Source organism: Stegostoma tigrinum, chromosome 29 (assembly GCF_030684315.1).
Source record: "Stegostoma tigrinum isolate sSteTig4 chromosome 29, sSteTig4.hap1, whole genome shotgun sequence".
In the NCBI taxonomy this organism is placed as follows: domain Eukaryota; kingdom Metazoa; phylum Chordata; class Chondrichthyes; order Orectolobiformes; family Stegostomatidae; genus Stegostoma; species Stegostoma tigrinum.
The window spans coordinates 30,078,803-30,098,224 of record NC_081382.1 but is presented as its reverse complement, the minus strand read 5'-3'; the positions used below and the strand labels follow the sequence as shown (position 1 = coordinate 30,098,224).

The window sequence follows — 19,422 nt, the reverse complement described above, 5'->3', positions numbered from 1 at the left end:
TGAGGCTAGAATTGAAGCTAGGTCTCTGACACTGCAAGGCAGCAGGGCTAACCACTGAGCCACCGTGCTGTCCCAGCTTTCAAGACCCTTCAGAATGTTGCTTCCGTCAGGAAGATCATCTTTCATCTCCAGGGAAAATAGCTCCAGTTTACTCAGCTTCTCATTCTTTGTAACAATCTACTGAACCTTCTCTGTATCAGCCCTAATGCAACTTTGTATAAGTTGTACAGAAATCTGAGAAGATGCCGAAACTATTGAAATTTATTTTATCTATATAAGAAGAGACAACTGAGCTATAGAAGTATCCAGGCTATGAGCCAGGAGAAGGCAGGTGAGGCTAGTTTAGTTTTGGATTATATTTGGCATAGACACGTTAGACTGTAGGCTCTGTTTCCATGCCATATGACTCTATGTATAAATTACCAAGGGCCAAGTCTGGAGATGATGACATTTGACTCCCAAATCATTAGCTGCAATTCCAATTTCAAATTGACCCGTGGTGGATTTGAATCTGATGAAGCAGGCACAGGTGGTTTCCCTCTGAAAATATGGCCGGAGGTAAATGTGATTGTCTTTTTGTCTGATCAGCTCGAGTAGGCAACCTATTTGGAAAATTATGTTACAATCGGAGGTTCTCTGGCTGCACATTAGTGATATTAGCTGCAATGACTCTCACTATAAGTATATTTTTCAGATTCCATATGTTAGGAAATCTTGATATATTAATAATATTAAATTATCAAAGGTGCTATATAAATGCTACTTATTATTGATTTTGCTTCTTCTTTTTTGGTCATTCCTATCAAAATATACCCATCCTGAATGATAGAAAAGGCCAGCACATCAGTGCACAAGATAAGGCTCAAGCGTCTCCAGCCAGAAGTGCTGAGATGATCCATTTCCGTCTCCTCCAGTGGTCCCCAGCCTTACAGATACCTGTCTCCGGCCAATTCCATTCACTCCATGTGATATCAAGAAACAGTCAGAGGTACTGAATAGTGCAAAGGCTGTTGGCCCTGACAACATTCCAACAATGGTACTGAAGACTTGGGCTCCAGAACTTGCCAGTTCCCTTGACAAACACTTCCAGTACAGTTACAATTCTGGCATCTACCCAACAATGTGGGAAAATGCCCAGGTATAGCCTGTGTACAAAAAGCAGGACAAATTAAACCTGTCCAATTATTGCCCCATTAGTCCTCTTTCAATCATCGGTGAACTGATGGGAAGTGTTGAAAGCAGCAATAACCTACTCAGTGATACCCAGTTAGGGTTCTGCCAGGGCCACTCAGCTCCTGCCCTCATTACAAACATGGACAACGGGGGCTGAATTCCAAAGGTCAGGTGAGAGTGACAGCCTTTGACATCCAACATACATTCTACCGAGCGTGGCCTCAAGGACCCCAGTAAAACTTTGTTCTACAACTGTAGCTAAGGTCCTTCTTTTAATTGTATAAGTCCTACCCTTGTTTGTTTTACTAAAGTGCGATACATCGTGCTTATCCAAATTAAACTGCTTCAACCACTCCTCAGCCTGTTGTCCCAGTTGATCAAGATCTCGGTCGCCTTAAGATATCCTTCTTTACTGTCCACTATACAACCAATCTTGATATCATCCACAAACGTTCTAACCATGCCTCTTATATTCTCATTGAAATCTCAACCACTTTGCAGATTGGTGACGCTTTCTTCCTCTTTGTTTCTGGGGCTGTAGCAGTGCTGTCAATGTTACATTCATTGCCAACCCCTACCTGCCCTGAGAAGATGTTAAGGGCAGCTGCTCTCTTCATGCATTCAGCTATTGTCTGAAACAAATTTGGGATAATGTTTGGAGCATCAGATTTTGGTAGAACACACACCGAACAGATTATTGCTAAATGATTGGCATTAAATGGCATAATTGATCACTTTTCTCATCACGTGGCATAGAGCAGTAATTAGTTGAGTCAGATTGATTCTGTTTCATAAGGATTCTTGAACAACTGTTTATCTTGATGGATGGGAAGGAAGGAGGTGATCCAAGTGAGGGAATAAAAAGAACAATGTAAAAACGTGAGAATAGGTTTTCAGAGAGAGAAAAACAGGGATTATGATTGAATCCCACTCGACTCTTCTTATTCAGAACTCTGGAGTTGGATCGGACTTAAGAGTTTAACTGCATTTCTGTCACCACAGACTCTGCCAGACCTACTGGGTTTCTCTAGCACTTGCTATTTTTATTTCAGATCTGTATGTTTGCAGCACTTTGCTTTATATAAGAATAGATCTGTGGCTAGCAGGAAAAGGAACTCAAACATATTTATAAACAAGGAAATAACAAAAGGTTAGTCAAAGAAATGGTGGACCAAATGAAGATCGTATAGAATCCCTGTCGGTAAAAAGCAGGCCTGGCCCTCTAAAGAGCATCCCACCCAATTCCTGTGGCTAATCCATCTAGCCTGCACGCCTTACTAATCTCCCTAGCCTGCACATCATTTGATAGAGAGAGCACATACAGATACAGGAGAACATGCAAACTCCACACAGACAATTGTCCAAGGGTGGAACTGAACCCAGGTCCCTGGCATTGTAAAGTAGCAGTGCTAACCACTGAGCCACCACACATAGGTTCAAGGCATGACTGAGGCACTAAAAGCATACTTTGCACCTATCCTCACTATAGAAGAGGAGGATGCTCAATAAAGTGTGAGGTAGTGATGATAATGGATCAAACAAAAGTAAATAAAAGGAAAACTCTGTCAATGAAAAAAATGCAGAAAAATTTGGAGAAACTCAGCAGGTCTTGCAGTATCTGTGGAGAAAGACAGTTTTAATGTTATAAGTCCAATATGACTCTTATTCAACTTTCTCTCTTCATGTGCTGTCAGAAATGTTGAGTTTCTCCAGCATTTTATTCCCCATACAAGTTTGGCAGAACTAGATTACAACAGGAAGTAAAGATGGAAATTGTGGTATCTCGGGCTTCAATCTTGTTCTCACCCTTGGATATGGGATAGCCCTCGAGAACTGGTCTATTTCAAAAGTTACACCCAGCAACTATTGGCCTGCCATCCTAATGTCAATAATGGCAGAGAAACTTTGGGTTCAATCATCCAATACAAAATTAATTGGTGTTTGGGAAAGTAGGGGTTAATAAAAGGAAGCCAGCACAGATTTGTTTAAGGCAAATCTTATATGATTAACTTGATTGAGCTCTTTGATGCAGTAATGGAATAGTTTGGTAAAAATAGTACAGTGTAGCTGATGTTGTCGATACACAGTTTCTAAAGGCATTTGATGAAGAATCATGTAATGGACTTATTAGCAAAATTATGACATGATCTAAGGGCCATGACAACATGGTCACAAAATAGGGTCAGAGACAGAACACAGACTGTAGTGGTAAAAGCTGATTTTCAGTCTGGAGGGATGATCTACTCGTGTTCCTGGGGATTTGTACAAGGACACTGGCTTTTTTCATACTCACTGATGATCTTGATTTAGGTACGCAAAACATCACTTGAAAGTTTACAAATGATATGGAACTTTGATATGCAGTAAACAATGAGAATGATAGAGACAGGCTTCAGCAGAACAAAGATGGCTTGGTAAAATGACAGATGAATGAAAAAGAGTGAATTTCTACATTTTGCTAGGAAGAATGAAGAGAGGCAAGATTGGATAAATGGAAGATCATTTCCTGTGACGGAAGGTTTGGTAACCAGAAGATGCAGTTTCAAGGTTTTTGGCAATAAAACCAGATGTAACATGAGAAACAGTTTTTACACAGCAAGTTATCGAGGTTTGGAATACATTGCCCGAAATGCTAATACAGGCAGATTCAACAATAAATTTCAATAGAGAAATGGATAAAATCTTGGAAGTCAAACCATTAATAATGCTTTGCTGAAAGAGCAGGAGAGTGGGATTTATTGGATACGCCTTTGAAGAGCTGAAACAGATATGAGGTCCCGTGCTGTAACGCTCTATGATTCTAAGGCAGTTTTATAGTAGGACAAGAACACCTTGACTAGGGAAGCAAGCACTTCTAGTACAGAGGTCTTCATCTCTGCATTTGACAGCACTTATTGTAGAATAAAGAAAAATGAATCAAAGAATTTGCATTTACGTAGCATCAGTCATTACCTCTGGACATTTCAACATGTTTCACAGCCAATGAAATGCTTTTGAAATTGAAACATAGCACCTAATCTGTATACGTTGCATCTCAGAAGCAGCAATAAGTGAAAAGATCATTTATGTTGGTTGAGGGATGAATTTTGGAAAAGATCCGATTAGAATCTCCCTCTTCCTTAGGTAGTTCAGTGGGATCAGTGTGTACCTCTGACCAGACGAACATTCCTTGCTTTAATGTATCATTGTCAATATGACACTCTCTCAGCAGTGCCCTGCTGTATCAGTAAATACAGCTGTGATGCCTAACGCTCTCCAGTTCAATTTTGCAAGCTGTTTTGTGAATATTGAAAAGTAGTCTGCTGGTAATTTGTTTTGTCCATTTATCACCTTATTTCTGCAGATGAGCAGCCCATAGCTATTGGTTAACTCGGTAGATTTGTATAATTACAACTTTAGAATGGTGTTCCCGACTGCCTGGATAATGCTAATCATGGATCTGAAAGCAGGGCTTGAGTAGTGTGGTTCCTGGACTGAGCCAATCCTGCCAAAAGTCCCTTCATGGCTTTTCTTAGCACTCTGAGCTGCAACACAAAATACAACGCAGGCTAGTGTGGCAAATGGCTAATGCAGTATTCCCCCAACACTTTTTGTCAGTTGGGAAACGTGGTTCAAATGGTGTTGGACGTAGATCTCGCGGGGCGGCGGGTGGGAGGTGGGGAGGGATGTTGGTGGTCATTGAGCGTAGAAATGAAATGAACGAATATGAACGTTTGAGAATTATTTTGACCGAAACACAGCGAAAAGCCCAGACCATTTTGCGGCATCCTGAGTGCCAAATGTGCAGGTATCTCTCTAACACCTGTCAATCAAAATATAACCAGCGCAACGCTCTGGAATGGATACTGCGGGAGCTCCGCCAATCGGTGGAGGCGGCGGGTGGGACACTGGGACGCGGAGCCCGCCGGTAGTTGTAGTTCTTCCACCTGAGACCCTTTATGTTTCCCAAGGCAGTACTGAGGCGATAGAAACTACAAAAGGGCCGTTCCTGGGTGGTACTTCAGGCTGCAGTGTGGCTGGAGGGGTGGGGAAGAGTGTTGACACTTTGTAAAGGGGTGTGCGTCTGTTATGTGTTGAGAATGAAGTGCTGAAGCACACGGAGTCTACATTCACTATTTAAGATGTGAGCCACGTTTTGTCAGCTCTCATTACTCTGCTATTATTTGAACTGGGGCGGCTCACGTTTGCTAATACGTCGCCTCTTTTTATGTTGTTTCATTCTTCTGGGCATTTCATTGCTTCTTCCGTGCGGTGCTGGAAACATACACTCTTCCAACACCCGCAAGTGGGGGGATTTCTCACCGAAGAATAAGTCTGCAGAATTGAACGTGAAGTTACATTTTTCTCCATTTAAAACTGCAGCAGATGAAATGTCCAGTTCCATTGACTAGAACTGGTTGTGTTGATCGAGAAACGCATGCATGGATATGAGCAGTGCGGATACAGCTTCCACTAAACTGCTGAGTCTCACACAACGGTAAAACAGATTTCAATATTATTTTTAATCTCTGCTTTCATTCTGCCTGTTTGGGAATAAGCGGGCGCCTCGCCACATATCGCCTTAACATGTTGAATCAGGTTTGCGGTTCCCGAATGTTGCTCGAGGTGCCAAGGCAGATGATCGGAAGGTATTGTCAAAATGCTGTCTGCTACTTTGTTACTGATACATAGGAGAGAAAAATACAAGCCCTCTGCGCTAAGGAGGAAGCGAGAATTCTGCACTTTTTCCACCATTTCTTCTTGTCCCCTTTCAAACGCGAAACTTTTGTTGTTATAGGGTTAAGAGAAATGCCGTGTTATTTCAAGCGATCAAAGACAAATATTTATTATCTGATGGCTGACAGGTGTTTTATTATTAAAAGGCAGGCCCACAACAGAAGTGGGCGTAGTGTACTGGAAAGCTGAATGCTACTACACTACATCAATGAACTAACTTGCTTGGTTGGTGAATTACATGGTTTTATTTCTCTCCAGTGCGGATGTACAGCATGTGCAATAGACACCAACACCAAACACGGACGGTTTGTTTTGAGGTTTCTTTTTAACAGTGCGGATATAATCATAACTTTCACTCCGCATTATTCAGAATTTGCATGTCCTGGGAATGATTCATGTCTTTCCTATCACCTGTAATTTTCTTAACGATCAATAATAATCACTAAGTAATTTGATTCGGGCTATTATTCAGCATTATGCCTTTGTACAACCTAATAGTACCATATTTGCGTACTAAACGGTGGCTTTGTAACATCTAACATGCGTTGCAATAAAGGAAGGGAGGATATTTTTTTCTCTTTGAACGTGAACTTGATAGAATCCTATAGACATTTATGTTACAAATCTCTTTATAAGATAACCTTGCTTTTAGAATGGACTGGATCCATTTGATGATTATACAGATTTTGTGAAATAATTCACAAGATGCAATTTTATTAACATAATGTTTAAAAGTACAACAGTAAGAGATTACTAAAATAATGCTTGTAAATGTTTAGCTATTGTTATTTACCATATCTATTTCCAGGCTCATTCATGTACAATGCAGATGTAAGTTACTGTTTAAGATGTGACTGTTGGTGAAAACTATTTAAATCACTTGATGTTTGATATTTTTTAAAATCACATGGGAATATTGTCTAATACCTAGCTGTATAAGATTCAAATATGTTTTTCTTGCCAGGCAGGCTTAATTGAAAAACAGAGTCCTTGTTTTTGAAACTAAGCTGGAATTGAGCTCCCCGTTGGGTCAGAGCATAATTGCAGTGAGGTACAACTAAGCTATACAGGTCAGGAGGGTCTAGGGTTTGATATCTGTTCACACTGTGTGAGCTGCTGCCTCTCTGGGTTGGAAATGGGAAATGCTGGCCAGGCAAGTTTCCTACATCTTCCCAGTCAGTGACCTCTGCTGGAAGGATATGCACTGATATTTACTGAAGGTATATGCGTGATTGCTAATTGAAGAGCGGGATGAGTTTGATTCCCTCCTAGCAAATTAGAGCACTGTTGGAACCTATTGAACAATACTCTGTATAAATCAGTCCTTTCAGGAGAGGAGAGACAAGGGAAGAATGTAAGAGTCAAAAAACTCTGTTTGATAGCTATGTTTACAGCTTAAATAGTTCTGTAGATGTAAAGCTGATGCCACTTTGAATGTAGTTCAAATGTAATTGCCAAATAAGTGTTTTTCCAGATGCTTTCAAATGTTTTATGTTTACTTAATTAGAATTGTTCAGACAAGATTGACAGTTATCGTTATGAGCAGTTGTTTCAGCCACTTCTCTTCTCCCTCCCTCAAAATGTTCAACGCCTTATACTTGTTATTGGTATCATTCATTGTCCTTGCTTACATATTTGGAAGAAATTCTCTTTGTTCCACCACTGTTATTCTCCCTGCCAAGATACTGGTGGAACAAATGAGCATTTCTGCATTGATCCCTCTCTTAGTGAAGCATTGGCCTTATCATAGCATCCTGCAGGAAAGGGCATCATTCCAGCAGCCACAGAAGGTTTTAGGAACACAGCAGAAGTGGGTTTTTCCTTGGCAGATAAAGAAAGATGCCTTATCGTACCAGCAATCTTTTTGTAGCATCTATCTATTTCTGCTGATATAACCTGGGATTTCCTTTTTAAACCAGGCCTGAATTATCACAGATTTACTCAGAATTATACCTTAGTGATAAAGAAAAACTGCAGAGCATGAATCTCCTGATTTCTCTTGCAACTCAAGAAACAAAAAATCTTCAAATAAAATTCCTTTTGTTTGTTGGCCGTCATTGTGCAGATGTCATTAACCTTCACAGTTCACCTCAGTGTTGCAGGAGACTGTAATTGCAAACACTTGGGGGGAGGCTGCTTCTGCTGAACACATTCAAGTTTGTTGACATTTTTATTGCCAAGTGGCCGCTTTTAATGTGCCTGTGAGTGGGCCTGTCTGACAAGCAATCAGTCCAGTTGTCCACTGCGTCTTAATCAGCAACATAGTAGTTAACATTTGCAGCACTGATGAAATGCTATCAAACTCAGAGAGTTACTTGAAGTGCCAGTGCCAAATGTGGCCTGTATTTTGGATGCAATTCAAACTTTTGAAAGCAACCAATTAAAAAGGTGGGGAGAAATGAATAATTTAATCCAAATACAAATGCTTGTTAACAATGGAGGGGAAGAAACAAGTCACTGTTAATTGTCAAGTATTCACTCTTTTTTAGTCTCTCCAACTTAGGTTGTTAGGCATTTACATAGGAAACGATGCCTTGTAGAACATAAGAAATGGACCACAATTGGCTGTTCCTTCCAGAAGCTTTTGGAATCTTTGTAGACTCACCTTTCTGAAAGTTAATTAAACAAAACAGGATAAGAAACAAATTGGCTAAACTGGGTTATGTACACATCAGCCAAACCAGGCTTACTGCAGGGCTCCATTTCCCAAGATAAGATTCTCAAATGAAATCACTATTGAGCAGAATCCTCGAAACCATTATCGATCCGTTAACAACATAATATTTAATTGAACCACTGGTTTACATCTAAAGCCTCACACAATCCAGATTCATCCTTTCTTGGGGATTAATATGCAGCAATATGCAGCAACTGATGCTGTTTGCAGGAAAGTCTCTTTGTTTGTGCTTCAGAGGCCATGGCATGAGTGAACTGCTTGAGCTATACCAGCTGGCAATGTGCAATTTTGCATGACAGGCCTAGTGGAACTGGATATGTTCTCTGATGAAATGTTTCTCTTCCAGCTCTGCCTCTGAAGATCTGGGCTGCCGGCGTGGGGAATTCAGCAGGAAGCACTATGGTTCTGTGGAGCTGGTAAGTCAAGAGATGTCACTGCAACCAAGAATGATGATTGAGCAAAAAGCATGGAGAAGTTTATTTTCCTGAAAGATTGCTCTTTATTGCCTAATTGTATCCAATTAATTTCATGTAAAATGGAAGAATTGCGTGAATAATTTTCCATTGGTTTTGTGGCTGTGAAATAATAAAATAAATTATATGAATTTGCAAGTCTAGATGGAGATATCATGTTTAAATATGATTCTTAGATCAAAATACTAAACGTTTGGACTTTGCTAGCGTAACTCGTAAACTCAGTCCTAGATCTGAACAGTTGGTGAGATGTCATGGAAAGCACGCAATATATTATGAGCTGCAGGGCAGTCACAGTACAATATATTTTGCATCCTAGTCAACCTTATGCAAACTCATGGATTTTCATATAAAGTGTTGATATAACATCAACCATTTGCATTGATTGTAAGTTGAGCTATTTTCAGAGGTCACTTGGAAGATACTGCTAATAATGACAGTTAATAATTGGTGGGATGTAGCAAAGGAAGTCACAATTTGGGGAGCAGAATTTGTATGATGCCTTTGTTCTCAAAATTCAGTTTTGTGCCCTTCCCATGTTGAGTAATGACCAAGTGAGGAGGTATGGATTAGGTCTCCTCTTCTTGTTCGACTGTAACACAGATTTTGAACTTAAAAAAGATACATTGCCAGCTTTGGTGTATTCATGATAGTTTGCAGATATGCATAAAAAAATTAACCAGACAGGTTTTCTTGAATTCAACAAGTATTGGAATAGTGACAAAACACACCCAGTTTAAAAAGCTACTCTGCGTGATGGGATCTTCTGATATACTGCATCTCCATCCCAGTGAGGAGGAATGTGGATTCATAATACAAATTGTCAGTTTTTTATAGTTCCAGTCTTTTTTGTTTCAGTTAAAACTGTCATTTGTCAAAATTTCAATGTCTATCTTCAGCCAATAAATTGAAAAATAATATTTGACACAAGAATCCTTATAATATTTGTTGCAAGCAATTATGTGATTATTTATAAAGTTCTAAACACAAATAATTAAAGTTACAGATATGAAAACAGAATAAAATGGAAGCTAAGGTATTAGTTTAAATAGCAAACCACTGAAAGATTTCGTAAGTTCAGTGCTGCAGCATCATATAGTGCCATAAATTGTAGTGATTGGAGACATTGCGTGAATTGAGCTTAACCTTTCTTATAATATACGAGGGCTATATTTTCCTCTTAGCTGACTTGGGTGGACATGCGTAAACAGCTGTCCATTAGCTGGGGAAGGTGCCGATATTCTGAGGATGGCTTCTGTACAGAAATGGTTTTAGGAAAATTAACAAAAAGGGGAAGAGAAAAGCTGCTCGTTTCTTGCTAGGGCTGTCATTGAAAAGTCTATCACAAGCAACTAATACAAAATTACATAGTGCTAGAAGCGACAAGCACAAGGCATAAAGCCAGATTTTCTGGTTGGTCAAAATGAGGAACAAGTCTCGCTCACCTTCCCAGCTCCAGGGCTTGTCTGCTGGAACATGGGCTTTTATGAGGCTCGGATCTTGATGACTGCTTTGCCACCTAATTAGTGGCTGGTGAGGGAAAGGAGAACGCACTGGAAAGATACCCTGGGATGAAATTGTTCTTAAAAAAATGAGTGGATCTTCATCTGTCTGAGCAGATTAAGAGCTGAAACCTGGTGTTCAGTTGCAGAAGATTGGTTCTTAACATTCACCTGCTGCTCAGTAGAATGCTTTTGTCCAAATGTGCACTTTTTCCCATCAAATAAAACTATTTCAGTGCTGGGGCTCCTAATACCCAACAGGATGGAGCTGGTCAACTTCTCCAACTCCTGATAGCTGCCCATCTGGATGAAAGTCTCAGAAAGTGACATTTTTGTAGCTTCTGAATGACCTCAATAAGACGACTTAGCCAGGTGGGCAATTTCACTTTCTTAGCCTACCTTACCCCTTAAATTTTGTTTTCGCCAATGCAAGTAGAACTGGAAATTGAGGCAGCTATCCGGCACACAGGGCGGCAGTACGTTTCATTTAGCTTTCCTGCCTCTAATTAATGATGGGAGAATCTGACCCATGGCATTGTTTAGTTGAATTAATAGGAGGATTCGGAGGTAGCATCACAGTGGCAACAGAAGTGAATGGTCCTCAAAGTACTAATCCACATATGCCAGCCCTCACCACCTGATACATGCAGCTACTTGCTCTGAACACTGTCGATATTACACGGCAATGACAACCATACGTTGCCAAAACAACTTTGGATTACAGGACCGAAATAGTTAGCCTATGAAATTGGGTAGTAGCTCTGAAGCAAAAACAAGTTTCACTTATAAACCACGTTTAAGCTTGGAGCAGTGTCCCAGAACAGGAAAGAAGCTGCTATCTGAAGCTTTACGACAGGATAGGGAGAAGAGATCAAAAACTAACCCAAGTGATGCACTTTGAGCAGACTTTTAAAAGTAGGAAACAGAGGTTCGGAGGAAAAGTTGTAAGGAATCAGACCTTGAAATTGGGAAAGGCCTGCAATCTCAGGTGAAGTAATGGAAGGGGTGAGATGAGGGGGCCCCAGTTAGAGGATACTCAGATTCTCAGAAGTTTTATAGCATAGACTAGGCCATTCAGCCCATCATGTGTTCCCCACCTCTTCAGACAAGCATCGTTGCCAATGTTCTGATTTGTCCCCCATATCCTTTAACGTTATTTCTCTGCAAATAATTATCCAGTGCCCTCTTGGAATGCCTCAATTCACCTTGCCTCCATCACTCTTCCAGTAAGTGCATGTCTTACAGTAACTACTCATTCACACATCACCTTTACTTACTACTTTTGCATGTCACTTTAAATTGATGCCCTCTCGTGTTTTGAGTTCTGAAGAAAGGTCACCGGGCCCAAAACATTACCTGTCCTTCCTCTGCATAGATGCTGTCAGACCTGCTGAATTTCTCTGACAACTTCTGTTTATGATGTAAAGTTCCAGCATCCTTTTCCAAGCAGGAATAGCTTACCGTAGCTAGTCTTTTGAGAGATTTTGAAAACATCTATTGAATCTCCTGTCAGCCTTCTGGTCTCCTAGGAGAACATTCCCAACTTCTTCGGTCTATCCTCATCTCTGATGTTTTTGGAACCACTCTTACAAGTCACTTCTGGCCTCTCTCCAATGCATTCACATCTTTCCTTGCCCATGCCTGAATGCCAGTGCTACACGGGAGAATGTCTCAGGGCAAGTACACAGAGGAAATGTAGAACAAAGCAGGAGATGAATTTTGGTGAAAATGAAAGATAAGTGGAACTTGACATGGGAGACGATGATGGCAAAGGAGTATTAGATAATTTAGAGTTTACAGAGGACACAGTTCAGAGATCACCAAGTAGGCTTGAGAGAAGTTCAGTTCAGAGCTAACAGTGATTGCAATTTGTTTTGGAGACCAAGGTGGAGGATGTTGTCAAGGCCAAGATCTTTGTCAATGCATATGATGAACATGTAATTGAACTCTCAAGTGCTAACATTGCACGAGTGGAATTCAGTATGAGTGGGCAGAGGTGGTGGATGCTGGAGTCCATCATAAGAGTATTGGAATTCTTGCCGGTGAGCTTGTTTTTCCTGAAATGCATTCCAACTCATCCACTGCAATGTCACATGGGCAGAAGAGAAGAGAACAGCCAGCCGAGGACATCCTGTCAAGAGGGGAAGAAATCCTGAAGCTCCTCAAACACTGTGTGAGCCATGTGTCTGGAAAAGGGGGGGTAAGAATTTGGCCTAACCTTTTACCAAAGGCAGAAAGATTCAAAGGTTATTTTTGGTTGAAAAGGTAATTCTGAAGTATTAAGAGAATTTGATCATTGAGAATGTCTTCTTTTAGTTATAAACAGTAGCTTTAGTAATGTACAGAAGCTTCAATACTATTGAAATACAAATAGAAGACCGGTTGTTAATTTTAAAATTCTAGATAGATTAACTGTCTGATAAGGAATTGATTTTATAAGGAAATGAGTATATTAATATTCCCTTCCATGAACTGTGAGTCCTAGCAAAAATTTTAAACTTTATTATATTGAAGCTACTTCCCCTCTTAATGCATTATTCACTACAAATGTTAACATTCTATTAATTTTTGTCTTTCATTTGGAATTCTTACTTTTACAACTGTGGCATTGACACGTTGGAACAATTGAACATGTTTCAAGAGACAATATATTACTGTGTGACATGTTTTCATTAATCAAATGGTTGTGGTTTCATGCAAGTCACTTTGGGATTTTCTCAGCTCATACTGTGTCATTTTGGAAAATATTCTGCAACATCAACAAAACTTTACCATTTATATGGGTTATATGGATTGTCAAATGCTTGACAAGGTAGGGTACGTTTGATTTTACCTTTGATATTCTTACCATGCACCCAAAGAAAAGGTTAATGCCATTTTGCAGATTCATCATAAATGACTCAAAAGAACCTTCTACATTGTCTGTAAAGGAAGTTACTCGTCATCATTGGGGGTCCCTTGCACTCTCCTCCACTCTCAGTGTGAGTCCATGTGCAGCTGTACAGACTGATACGACTACTGCAGGCTCTGTTACACCTGGGTCAGAAGGTGATCATGGGAAAGGTGTGTGGGGCGTTGATGTGGCAGTGAGCTCCTTTTGCTGATCATGCTGGGCTTCTACTTTTTCCTCAATGGCAAGGCTTGAGATGCTCGACGCCTTCCTGGATGCTGCTCCTCCACTTTGGGTGATCCACCAGTGAGGCCTTGAGGATATCACTGAAGCGCTTTCTCTGGTCACCGGGCCTTGCCTGCTGTTTCCAAGCTGGGAGTAGAACATCTGCTTGGGGAGTCTGGTGTCAGTCATGCACACAATGTGCTCAGCCCTTTACAGCCGATCAAGGGTGATCAGCACCTAGTGCTAGGGACGTTGGCCTGGTTGAGGATGCTGGTCTTTCATCCCAGTGGATCCGCACGATCTTGGGCTGGCAGCATTGGTGCTACTGCTGCAGCGCCTTGAAGTGTCTGCTGCAGACAGCCCATGTCTCAGAGCCATATAGGAGGTTGGGAACCACCACAGCTCTGTAAACCATGATCTTGGTTTCGGATCTGATGTTGTTGTCCTCGGGCACCCTTTTCCTCAGGAGGCCCAAGGCTGTGCAAGCCCACTGGAGGCAGTGCTGGATCCCTTCATCAATAGCTGCTTTGGCTGACAGGTATTTGAAGTGGTCAGCATTCTCTAAGGTCTCGCCGTGGACCTTGATGACAGGGGGCTCACTCCCTAATGCCAGGCCAGGTTGGTGGAGGAGTTTCGTCTCTCTCTCTCTCTCTCTCTCTCTCTCTCATATGCTTCTGTAAAGGTGCTGATGAAGGTCTGGAGTACATCCCCTGAGATTGCACATACACAAGCATCGACTGCATACTGCAGCTCGATGACACTAGTTGTGGTGACCTTGGTTTTGGATTGAAGGTGGGTGGAGGTTGAGTAATTACCCGTCAGTTTAGTAAGTTAGCATCACACCAGCTTGTAGCTTGTTGGTGGTGAGGTGAAGCATGGCAGCGAGGTAGATTGAGAACAGTGTTGGGGGTGATAGCCCCACCCTGCTTGACCACTGGTCTGAATGGAGAATGGGTTGGTGGTGGAGCCATTCGTCATTACCACCACTTCCATACCAGTCTTCATGATGCTTCATTATGCTTCCCAACTGACAGTGTCATAGGCCTCTGTGAGGTTGAAAATTTGCCACGTACAAGGGTGCGTTCTCTTCTCTGCATTTCTCCTGCAGCGGCCGTGCGGCGAAAGTCATGTCTGTTGTGCCCCTCCATGGCCGTAAACCACACTGTGCCTCTAGGAGGAATTCCTCAGCCACAGGATGGAAACAGTTCAGGAAGACCTTGGCAATGACTTTTCCAATGGCCGACAGCAGAGAGATTCCCCTGTAGTTACTAGAGTTGGAGTTGTTCCCTTTCTTGAAAATGCTCACGATTGTGGCATCTCGGAGCTTCCTGGGATGCCATCCTCTTTCCAAATAAGGCTGCCGAGGGCATGTAGCTGCAGCAGGAACTCTTTGCTTCCGCACTTCAATGCCTCAGTGAGATAGTCTGCTCCAGGAGCCTTGCTGCTCTTGAGCTGGGTGGATGGTCTTCTCTGCTTCATACAGGGCTGGATTGTTGCTGACCGCATGGCGTGTAGCATGCTGTGGGACGCGTGTGATGATGCTTGGATTGCTAACAGAGCCGTGGTTGAGGAGGTCCCTGAAATTACTAGGACAAAGTACTGTCCTGTATTTAGAAATAGCCTGTTAACTTTGAAGGATGTTGAGAAGATGCAAGTGAAAGGATTATGCCATTTCAGCCCCCTTGTGAATTGATGTGGGTTCATTTCATAAGATAGGAAATGTCTAACTAGCGTCAAGAAGTCGCTGTGCAATGATTGAATATAGAAATGAACAGGGTGAAGCAGATTTCATTCTTCTGTCTAATTGTGTGATCAAATCTTTTAGTATTTTGGCATGACTGTATTTTCTGATATTGATACATTTGGCCACGTATAAGTGGAAAAGTATTCGGAGACCATGAATATTTGGACAAATGGGGGTTAAAAGATTCAAAATCAGAATAAGTTTTTACATTTTATCAATGTAAAACTTTTACAAAGACCTGATGCTTGTTGTAAGTGATAAATAATGATTCTTGTGCATCACTTTTTTTAGCTCTTCTTCGGTCTTTCTTCAGCTGTTGAAATTAACCCACAAAATATGGAGGATAAACAGAAAACTTGAACAGTATGTTTGGGTGTACTGTTTTAAACAGCTGTCATGGTATATAGGTGTTTCCCAGTTGTTGCTTCATGTTACATCAGAAGCTGACCAATGTTGCAGTATATGGGTGGTATGGTGGCTCAGTGCTGCCTCACAGCGTCAGGGTCCCAGGTTCAGTTCCACCCTTGGGCAACTGTCTGTGTGGAGTTTGCATATTTTCCCCATGTCACTGTGGGTTTCCTCCGGGTGCTCTGTTTTCCTCCCACTGTCCAACGATGTGCAGGCTAGGTGGATTGGCCATGTTAAGTTGCCCATAGTGGACTGGGATGTATAGATTAGGTGGGTTATAGGGGGATGGGTCTGGGTGGGATGCTTTGTGGGTCAGTGTGGACTTGTTGGGCCGAAGGGCCTGTTTCTACACTGTAGGGATTCTGTGTAAGGATTTTGAACAATTATGACTTGAACTCAACTTTAATCTTGAAGTTCATGCTTTGCAATAAAACTGTTTTATGCCTGTAGAGATGATATAGGATTCCTTATTTTACTTCTTGGAACAATGCCAAAGCAACTACAATAATCAACATTTAAGGATGCTTTACTAAACTAAACTAGAAAGAAGATATAACATATTTGTAACAAGATCTATTGGGACACCACATGCTTCTATCTACTTATAATGGCATGAGTTTAGAACTATCTATTTTACAGATTAGTTGTGTTACATTCCATACTGTGTATGTCTAACAATGGGAGACCTTTCTAAACCATTTAAATCTATTAAAGTAAATGTAACACATACATCAAGGGAGGCTGTACCTTACATATTATTGATGCTAAGGTTGCTCAGAAGTCTAGCCATTGAGGTAATATTTGGCTGAGTGTGGCCTCAAAGAGTGCAGGTAAAACAAAATGCAACAGAATTCAGAGAGAGAGTTTCACACTGATGAGGGTTACACCCAACACAAAGGAAGATGGTTGCAGTTGTTGCAGGCCAATCATCACAGCCCAGGACATCAGTGCAGGGCCAGGACTACTCAGCTTCTGACATCATTACAGTCTTGGTTCAAACATGGACATGAATTCCAGAGGTGAGGTGAAAGTGGCTACCTATGAATCAAGGCGGCATTTGACTGAATGTGGCATCATAGAGTCCCAGCAAAACTGATGTCAGTGGAAATCAGGAGGAAAACTCTTTGTTGATTGGAGTCGTATATCTGGCATAAAGGAAGATGGTTGGAGGTCAGTCATTTCAGCTCCAGGACATCTCTGTAGGAGTTCTTCACGGAAGTGTCCTTGGCCCAACCATCTTCAGCTGCGTCATCGATGACATTCTTTCCGTCGTAAGATCAGAAGTGGGGATGTTTGGTGATGACTGAGCAACATTCAGTACCATTTGTGACTCCTTGGATACTGAATCAGCCCATGCTTAAATGTCTTAAGAGCTGGAGAAGATTCTGGCCTGGGCTGATAAAAAGCAAGTTACATTCATGCACCTAGGTAATAACCATCTCCACCTAGAGAGAATCTAACCATCTGCTCGTGATGTTCAATAGCATTACCGTTGCTGAATCCCCCACCATCAATATGCTGAGAGTTATAATCAATCAGAAACTAAACTGTTTTAAATACAAGTTGTTTCAGAGATAGTAGGAACTGCAGATGCTGGAGAATCTGTGATAACGAGGTGTAGAACTGGATGAACACAGCAGGCCAAGCAGCATCAGAGGAGCAGGAAAGCTGACATTTCAGGCCTAGACCCTTCATCAGAAAATCTGAAGAACTTTCTGAAGAAGGGCTAGGCCCGAAACGTCAGCCTTCCTGCTCCTCTGATGCTGCTTGGTCTGCTGTGTTCATCCAGCTCTACACCTTGTTATGCCTGGTTTACATACAATACCATTTAAATACTATGGCTCCAATAGAAGTTCAGAATTCTGTGACAAGTAACTCACCTTCTGACTCCTTAGTGCCTGTTAATAATCTACAAGGTACAAGTCAGGTGTGTATGGAAATACTCTCCACTTGCCTGGAATAGCTCAGCTGTAACAAGGTTTGAGCAGCTTGACATTATCTAGGACAAAGCATCCGGCTTGATGAACTACTACCTTCAACATTCACTCCCTCTACTGCTGATGTATCATGGTTATTTCAAGCATCGTCTACAAGATGCAACACAACTACTCATCATTGGTACCTTGTAAAGAACCTTACAAACACATGACCTCTCCCACCAGGAAGAAGTGAGGAGGACTCCTCAGGTCACATGGGTTGGGTGTGCTTTGACACAGCTGGCACCTAAGCCAACACTAGATTTTTTAATGATTTCTGTTCTCTTTTGACATGGAGAAGTCTGAGTTTACATAGTAAGTTGCAATACTTGTTTCAGAAGGTAGTTAGGGTTCAATCCCTTCATAGTGGGACTAGTTTATTGGACTTAAGTTCCATTTCCCAATTGATTTTGCTAGGATGTGAATGTTGATCACTGTGCCCTTTAAGATGAATGTATGCTTGTCTGCGTGCCTGTTTTAGAGTGTGCAGTGCAAGAAGCCTGTCACAGGGAAAAATCAGAAATAAGAGAGAACATTGCTCTTGCTGTCTGGTTTGCTGGTCCTTGTATCGTGGGCCCAGTCACTGTAAACCACTAACACCGGCAGTGGGAGTGACTGGAATTCAGTGGAACATTACAATATTGTCCAAGTGCAATTTGAGGCCGAGCTTGCAGGTCATGACTCACTGGATAGAGTTCCATCTCCTCTATCCTGAGCTATCGTCTGTGTACTTTCCATTATGCGCTATTCTTTGATTTTGTTATAGCTTACAGTTTGTAGGATGGGTAATCTTTTGTACTTCCTTCTTTTTAAAAAATTGTCTTGCTTTTATTTCATTTTAATGATCAGGATTTTTTCACATGACAAACTTTTAGTGTGCGCTTTCCTATACTTACTATTTGCATGTTGTCTTTGGAGCGAATACATTGTAGAAAGCTCATGAAAATAAGTTGAACTGTTATATGGGTGTTATTTCTTCTTTCTGCTGTGGGACTCAATTATGCTTGTTGTCTTTTGAATTGATTATTTTCCTTGATGTCATGGATCAGATTAGACCCTCTCAAAATATTTTGATATGGTAGCCTCGAACCTAACTTATTCTTATTTTAAAGATAGATGTGAAATGCCGTGTTCCAGATGCAATGCAACTAGTCAAACTATTCAACGTTAAGCAAAACACTTGTTTTATTTATTTATTTAATTTATTTAATTCATTTAAAATTTAATCAATTTATTTAAACACTATAGTTAAAAATATAAACAAAAAGAACAATTTAGAATAAGTTAACTCTATTGGAAAGCTTAATAGAATAATAGGTACAGTAACTATTACAGTAGCACACTCCTTAGCAAAAAGGCAAATTCAGAAGTAGATTCTCACATGTAGTTCTCCAAACCAGGAGGAAAAAGCATCAAGAGAAAATTCCGAGAGAATCGCAGCCAATTGACACTCACTGAAGCTTCCAACTCTTTTGAGAACCCAATAGCTTCTGTTTAAAGCTAAACTGAAAGATGAAAAAATAATTAGAAAGCCTGGTCTATGAGAGCTGGCCACACAAGCTGCTTCCATTGTTCCAACTTTTAAAAAAACCCCAAGGCCTCACAAATTGTTTATTGTCTTAGAGACAACTCTGCACC

General features: G+C 41.1%; 1 protein-coding gene across 10 annotated transcripts in view; it reads left to right on the top strand.

Moving 5' to 3' along the window:
• Positions 1 to 19,422, top strand: part of garnl3 (GTPase activating Rap/RanGAP domain like 3) — a 387,754-nt gene that overhangs the window by 57,670 nt on the left and 310,662 nt on the right. For 4 of the 10 annotated variants that reach the window (XM_048558881.2, XM_048558880.2, XM_048558883.2 and 1 more), the window contains one exon: positions 8,913 to 8,982. Coding sequence is in view for 7 of the 10 variants with exons in the window: in XM_048558880.2 (XP_048414837.1) it covers positions 8,913 to 8,982 (70 nt within the window). In the remaining 3 variants the exon portion in view is untranslated. Of the gene's footprint in view, positions 1 to 5,240; positions 5,651 to 5,736; positions 5,802 to 6,697; positions 6,721 to 8,912; positions 8,983 to 19,422 lie in introns of those variants that run through there. The other 6 variants (XM_048558884.2, XM_048558878.2, XM_048558887.1 and 3 more) reach the window with 3 other exon arrangements.